The sequence below is a fragment of the Spermophilus citellus genome, assembly GCF_964194105.1.
Source record: "Spermophilus citellus genome assembly, chromosome: 9".
In the NCBI taxonomy this organism is placed as follows: domain Eukaryota; kingdom Metazoa; phylum Chordata; class Mammalia; order Rodentia; family Sciuridae; genus Spermophilus; species Spermophilus citellus.
The window spans coordinates 25,154,080-25,161,664 of record NC_138191.1 but is presented as its reverse complement, the minus strand read 5'-3'; the positions used below and the strand labels follow the sequence as shown (position 1 = coordinate 25,161,664).

General features: G+C 52.7%; 1 protein-coding gene across 1 annotated transcript; it reads left to right on the top strand.

Moving 5' to 3' along the window:
* Nucleotides 1-6,710: 6,710 nt before the first annotated feature.
* UBL4B (ubiquitin like 4B) lies at nucleotides 6,711-7,276 on the top strand (the record flags this gene model as incomplete). The annotated part of the gene is made up of 1 exon (XM_081308545.1): nucleotides 6,711-7,276. The coding sequence occupies exon 1, from the start codon at nucleotides 6,728-6,730 to the stop codon at nucleotides 7,274-7,276; it is 549 nt and encodes a 182-aa protein (XP_081164671.1). The 5' UTR covers nucleotides 6,711-6,727.
* Nucleotides 7,277-7,585: the final 309 nt, after the last annotated feature.

Genomic DNA, 7,585 nt, shown 5'->3' with positions numbered 1-7,585 from the left:
ACCATCTGTTTCGGTGCCATCCACAGTATCCTGGAGGATTTTCTTAGGCTGGCCTGGAAGGATTTTCCTGGTTAGTCCCTTTGGCCTGTCTTGATGGACGCTGGTGAGCTGGTTGTTAAGACTGGTTCTGCCTCTGTTCTCTTCCCTTTTTCTGTGACTGGAGAAAATTGCTTTCCTTTCTGTCTCATGTGTCCCTCTGATTCAATTCTAGCCTGAGTGTTTGCTCTTATTCATGGTAAGTCTGCAAAACAGACCCAACTCCCCAGAATCTGGTGCAAATGCCCGGGCACATGCTCAGTATGCCAGGAATATCTGTGGAATGCAAATGTGGATGCATGGATAAACAGCCAACCCTGGGACCTGGGAATCGGAGACTTCCCCTTATCCCTGGTGTTCACTGATGGTTCCTTTTCCAAGGAGATATCTTGCTGAAACCCAATCCCTGAGGGTTTATAATAGCACTACTCTTAAGTTCGGGGTACATTTGGAATGACCAAAGGTATGTTACAGTGCCATGGCTGCAGGCTGAAGCAGACTACTTTTTGTCAGCTGAAATCATGGTTAAAGTGCCCCTATCTGATGTGATGGGTCACCTCCCATATCATGAGCAGCGTCTCCTCCAGGATCAACCAGAGAAGGTGCTGAGGGGAGAAAAGAACTGACTATGGGCCACATTGCACTGGATAGGGTGCTGGCATTCCGGCAGGCGTCCCTGGAGAGTTCAGATGGTGGGAAGAAAGCCCTTTGCTCAGCATAGCTCAGGTGTTTGTGTGTATGTGTGTGTGTGTGTGTGTGTGTGTGTGTGTGTGTGTGTGGAGGGGAGGTGGGGAGGAGGGAGGGAGGTGGGGGAGGGAGGGGAAGAGAAAGAGCACGCACGCAGTGCAATAGCTGGGGTTGCTCCTTTGGGACTTCTGTGCTGTGCACTGCAGGGATTTAGTCCAAACTCTGGAAGTTTTGGCTCCAGTAAAGAGCAACTCTGTGAAGGTGACTGGCCCTGACCTTCTTAGAGCTACCTCCCCATTCCCTCCCTCATGGCACTCTGGGTATACAGAACCCCTCACTGTTCCACACAGATGTGTGTATGCTGAACCCTTTTGCCTTCTGCCCTGGGGCACCTCTTGTAGCTCCTTCAACTGCCCCCCCCCACTGTAAAGGTCCCTCCTTGGTGAAGCGCTGTCACCTGCTGCACCTCTTTTTGGAGTCAGGAATTCCTTCTCCTCCATGGTAGAGTTAGGCATGGTGCTGAAGTGACAGGTTTATGTGCCCCCTCCCCTAGGGATACATCTTTCTGTCTTTCTCCTGCCTTGGCACCTGACACAGTGCCCTACTCAGGGCAGGCCCTGATATCTGTGTCCCACACATGACCAAGGAGGGGCTCGTTTGTTGATGAGGCTCTGAATCCAGCCAGGGTGAAGTCCTGTGTGCCCAGATACCAGGCTCGCTTGGTTGGTATTGGTCACTGGAGCTGGCAGGGGAGGTCGCCAGTGACATCTAGTGGTCAAAGCAGGCTGCAGCCTCACAAGGTTTTCTAGCTGGTTTCTGCTCAGCTTAGGGGCCAGGTTTCTGAATTGCCCCAGCCAGCGCCCGACTTCTCTAGGGCTCCAGGACAATAGGGTGTCTGGTGCAAGGACCAAAGCCTGGACACATGCTGGCTGTGCATTGTCTGCAAGAGCAGGTGTAGGACTGCAACCTGTGTACCCTGGGCTCCTGTGGCCCCAAGAGATCTGCTATCCTCCTCTTGCTCAGAGACCCCTTTCTAAAGAGCTGCCTGTTCTGTCCTGAGCTAGGTCTGGTGGGGCACAGAGCAGCCTCAAGAGATTCCCCCCCCCCCCAAAGGAGCAGAGAGTCCCTGGTGATAGACTAGGAAGTCACACAGGGCAGCCCTTGCCACAGGCCATCCGGGAACTTCCATTATTTGCCCTGCCTTTCAGGGTGCGGCACATCATGGGTGCTCAAGGTGTGCCATTGAGTGCTGGGGCTGTGTGGGGTGGAGGCAGCAGGTAGTGCTGGGAGCCATGACTGTGGGCTCTCAGCCCCTTCAGGATGGATTCTACTTTCTCTGCCCAGGCTTTCCCATGAATCTTTCCAGACTCTAAGGAAAGGGGGAAAGGGACACTGTTCTCAGAGGGGGCCTGTAGGGGTGAACATTTTTGCCCTTGTCTCTGTTTCTATCCTTCCCCAGCAGCCCCTGCAAGTTCAGCCTGGTGTCATCAAAGGACAATAACTTGATAACTTGCATTATGAGTGAGGTGGGGCAGGGGTCATAGCTTATCTTCCTGATGAACCTTCCAGGAAGTCCCAGGGAATGGCTGCAAACTCATGGCCCAGAGCCCCTCAGCCGGGGATCCTGTCCCACCCCTATCTTACCCTCTCTGCCTAGGTCTGCCTGCTGGGGATGGCTTTGCCTGCCTACCTATGCAGGTGGGGGGGCCTTGTGGAACCGTACTTTGTGGGGCATATTTCTAGGCCTAAAGAGATCTTTCCTGAGTGTAGAAGGGTGACAGGAGGAGCTCCATTTACATTTGTAAATTAACTCATTCACTTGAATGTTTCTGGGAGGCACACACTGTGCCAGGTCCCTCAGTGTCCCAAAGTTCAATCAGCCCATTCAGAAGCATTGCACAGAGGAACCTGGCTGCCCACACACCAGTGCCACAGGCCTCTCCCAACCCCACCCATTTCCCCCACCAGACACTGTGACACTAACTACATTTGCCATTGTTTTCTGGAGGATCTGAGCCCACTGCTGTCCCTCACTCTCGGCTGGACATTTGTTCCTTTTTTCCAAGTCACAAAACCCACTCATTCCAGATGATCTTCCTCCCTAATTACGGCAATCATTGTTGGATTGCATGCTCTGGTTACACAACTATATTTTCGCATGTTAATTGCATAATTAAGACAAGCAATTATGTGGGAAAACTTTGGAAATTTCCAGGCTCCCAATGTGATTTGAGAGTCCAGCAAGGTGCCCCTACTGTCTACCTTGGAAGGACAGTGGGGACTCTAGGACACAAATGTAGGGGTTGAACAGTGACCACTTCTCTCAGCTTCTCCAGATACCCTGATTCAGAAGCTCTGTCCTTATGGTCCATGGACAGTGGCACTTCCTAAACCAGGTAGCAAGTGTGAATCAACAGGCATGGCCCTCAAAGACCCTGTCAGCTGGCTCCTGCCTGCATGTAGCCATGGGCCTTGGGGATATGGAGCCTGGGCTGTGGCTCTTGTGTATTTCTAGAAGCTCAGGCCTAACGTGTCTTCTTCAGTGGCTTCTGATGTCCTGGACAGCTCACAGCTGAGTAGAGGGGTCTAGGAGAATAGGCTGGACGCAGTGGCTGATCTCTTCCTTCATATTCCAACTCCAGCTTCTGTCCTTCCTCACAAGACCCATGGCCTTAGAGATCTTGCAGACCACTTTATTCCCATCCCAGCTTCCTTCTGTCTCCTGTAGAAAATGGCTCAAATCTCACCCTCTGGGAAGCCTTCCTGGGTTGGTTCTGCTCTGGGCATCTCCACAGGGTGGCCCCAATCAAGTCCATCTGATAGTTTGTCCACCACAGGGTCCTTCCCTCCAAAGACCGGGAGCTCCTGGAGAACTGGCCCTGGAGAATCCTCATCCATCCTCCCCTTCCCTCTGCACAGATGCTGTGCTATCATGGAGTCCATGCCTCTGCCCCCAATACTGTATGTATATTTGCAAATTGCCTTATTTCAAATGCATCCAGGGAGTCGGTTATTTAAAGAAATACTATAGAAGATCCTTTGGTAAAGACTGGAATCAGTTTGATTTATTTTTTGTGTAAGTTTGGATTTTCGTCTCTCTAGAGATGGGGGGAGGGAGAGGCTGCAGGCAGATTTACGTCTTTCTACAGCCTTCAGTACTGGCCCCTGCGTACTCCTGTGTGGCTCAGTATGTCTAAATCACATCTGCTTTATTTGACAAGCGTGGTTCCAAGGCCATCTGTGTGTCAGTCTCGGTGTGCTGGAGGTGAAGGTTTGACTACAAAGAGAGACAAGACCCAGTCCCTGCCTCTCAGAATCAATGAGGGAGACACATACGTGCCAAGTGCATCAACCCAGGAGTGTTCAAGGGGAATTGTGGTTGCACTGAGGGAGGTGGGACTGACTTTGCCCCAGACTCCAGAAGACAGGGAAGGCTTCGTGGAGGAAGTGATTTTTAAGCAGCATTGTGGTTGATAGAGTTCAAATATGACAAACAAGCAGGGAATGGCAGGTGGGTGTGGTTTAAGTGGAGGATGCAAAGTAGGGACATGATAAGACTGGGGAGACAAAGAGATTAGGGTGACAAGCAGGGCCAGGCCATGATCTGTGTGTAGACCTCGGAGGCTGGTTTCAATTCCAAAAGCAAAGGGGTTAGAATTGGGTGGTGTTACAGGAGTGACGCACACTTACTTTTATTTTAGGAAGATCCCTCTGGTTGTGGCATTGATGGACAGAGGTGGTGAGGCTGGGCAGAGATGGACTTTGAGTTCAGAGCCACGAGCTGGAGGGAGGAGAGAGCCTAAGTGGGGTGGGGTGGGAGTGGGGATGCAGAAGAGGGGTGGAGCTCAGAGACATTTGCAAGGAAAAAGGGAAATGATAAGAGGGCTCCTTTGGTAGAAGTGAGGGGAGGAAAAGGGGGTAGGGAAGGGCCAGCACACTGGTAGGCAGGGAGGGACAAGAGGTCAGTGAATTCCTGACTTGTGAGCTCTAGGTCCTCTATGGACTAGAATTTGGGTCACCTGCCAAGAGTGAGAACACAGGTGTGGGGGAGGGTTGTAAAGGCTAAGTTTGTGGTGGGCATGAGGTTTTTCTTCAGCTAGCTGCTCCTCTTCCTCTTCTTCCTCTTCTTCCTCTTTCTCCCTCTTTCTCCTCCTCCTTCTCCTCCTCCTGGATTGAACCCAGGGACACTCAACCACTATCCCCAGGCACCCCCCCCTTTTTTTTAGTTGTAATTGGACACAATACCTTTATTTATTTTTATATGGTGCTGAGGATCGAACCCAGGGCCTCGCTTGTGCTAGACGAGCACTCTGCCGCTGAGCCACAACCCCAGCCCAGGCACCCCCTTTTTAATATTTTATTTTCAGAGTTTCATGAATTGCTAAGATGCTGAGGCTGGCTTTGAATTCTCGATCCCCCTGCTTCAGCCTCCCGACCCACTGCGGTTACAGGTGTGCGCGCCTGTGCCCTGCTTCAGCCATTCTTGGTTGCCAGGGGAGAAGGTTGGAGGGACCTTGGGATGGGATCAGGGGCTGAGTATTGTGGAAGATCAAGTTCAGAAAGTCCTAGGATTTTGGCAATAGTGTCATGCCCCTGTAGAGTCCATGCTGGTGATAAGGACAAGGAGGCCAGGTGAGCGGGAGGGAGGAGTGGAGGAAGGCCTGGGTGTGGGCAAGCACGCAGATGAGCACAGAGAGCTGAGGAGACCTGAGGGGCCCCTGACAGAGTCAGCACCCCAGCTGGGGGACACCAGTCAGGGTTTCCCCAGGTCTCTCACTTCTCATCTGTGACAATGCTTTCCTCCAGGTTTACATGTGACAGCACACGTGAAGGGCTAGACCCAGGAGGCCCTCAGTGACGGGTTACACAAAAAGCTGTCAAATGTGACAGCAGAGCTGGCCTGAAGGAGGCTGGTCAGGGTCCCTTTCCTTGTTCACCTGTGAGCCCAAGGTGTCTGTTCAGTTGCCAGCGCATGGAGGCACTGAACAGGTGTTGGTTTCAGGAGGTAGGCCAGGTAAATAGGGCTGAGATTAAGCTGAGTCTCCACTCTCTCCTCTGACCGACAGACAGCATGACAGTACCTGCCTTGTAGGTGGTGAGCGTTAAATAAGGACTCTGATGTGAAGTGGACACTATTGGTGGCCCTGCCCTGACCCCTCACCACTCATGTTCCTGAAGGCTGCTGGCTTCTTCCTGCAGACACCTGCAAGTCTCGGCTCAAGGGTTAGGAGACCAGAGAAGACACCAGGAGGCCACAGAGTTAGCACTCCATTAACCCAAGACAGGAGTCAGAGCACAGAGATCCAGTTTATGGCTTCTGAGGCAGCATTACTTGGATGTGCTCCTGGTTGACTCTCAACCCCCTGAGAATCAACTCCCAACTAAACACTTGTACTCAAATCCCTGTCCCAGGGTCTGTTTCTGGGAAACCCATCAAGGAGAGCTTGGAAGGTGCTTGACAGGAAGAAGACCCCGGGCAAAGGGCAGCAGGTGCACTAGTCTGAAGGCTTCGTGAAAGCAGAGATGTCCACTTGGATACAGCAGGCTCCTGAGGTGTAGGAGTGTCCTGGCACAGAGAAGGTACCCAGAAGGCATCCCTGCTCAGAATGGCAGGAAGGGGAGACTCAGGCAGGAAAAGAGGCGTGCCCAGTGAAGCAGCATGCTCCGGTGGCTCCCTTGTCCTTTCCGGCCCTTTCTTTGTCCCTGTTCTCTTCCCCAAGGCCTACATATTTCTCTCCTGGTCCTCCTTATTTTCTCTTTTCTCCTCCTCTTTCTATGCTCACAATGTCCCTCTGCTGTCCCTAAAGTTCTACTCTGGAAATGAACCTTTCTGCAGCATTGTGACATCACTGTGTGTCAGCCAGTGCCCGCCCACCTGGGTTGGGCCCCCAGCCTCCTGGAACCACTGGCCCTCTAGTGATAGGGCCACCTTTTCCTCTAGGGCCCCTTCATCTCCAGGGGCAACTTTCAGAGCATGGATCCCTCCTGATTCTGCTGTGGCCCAATGTTCCTCACAGTCAAGCTGCTTTTGGGCCGTAGATGCAACCTCAGGGTGTCGGGCCACGAGAGTGTGGCCACATTGAAGAAGCTGGTGTCCCAGCAGCTGCAGATACCTGCAGAGCAGCAGCACCTGCTGTTCCGCGGCAAGCTGTTGGCTGATGACAAGCGTCTCTCCGACTACTGCATTGGGCCCAATGCCTCCATCAATGTTATCATGCGGCCCCTGGAGAAGGCGGCACCAGAAGAAGCCCCCCAAACCCAGCCCCTGTGGCACCAGCTGGGCCAGGTCCTAGCCAAACACTTTGGGCCCCAGGATGCCAAGGCTGTGCTGCAGCTGCTAAGACGGGAGCATGAGGAGCACGTGCAGAGGGTGAGCTTGGATAGCCTGGAGCGGCTGGCCTGCCGCCTCCTGGCACAGCAGCCATGTGTAGAGCCGACCAAGAAGAAGGAGCCACAGGCTGTGGCCTCAGAGCTTCAGCAACATGAAGGAGGTGGAGAAGGTGGAGGAGGAGGAGGAGCAGGAGCAGTCGATCAGTACTTACGTACTCCATAAAATTCTGGCCTCATCCTCCGTGTTTCCTGGTGATTTTCCCACTCCTTCCTCCGGCTGCAGGTGCAGCCATTCTTTATTTTTGAACTTTTAAAGTGGCAGGAGTGTATTGGGAGCTCCCTGTTTCCTCTTGGGCTTGTGGTCCTGCTTCTGAAATGCAGAATGATTTTATTCCCATTACTATTCCCTAGAAGGGTTCTCATGGCCCTAGAGCAGCTATAAAGGGACCAAGTCTGCCTCCCCCTACTAGGCTGAACAGCTCTGCCCAAGCATGGCCCAGAGTCTGCATGGCTCTAGACAGAACCTCTTTCT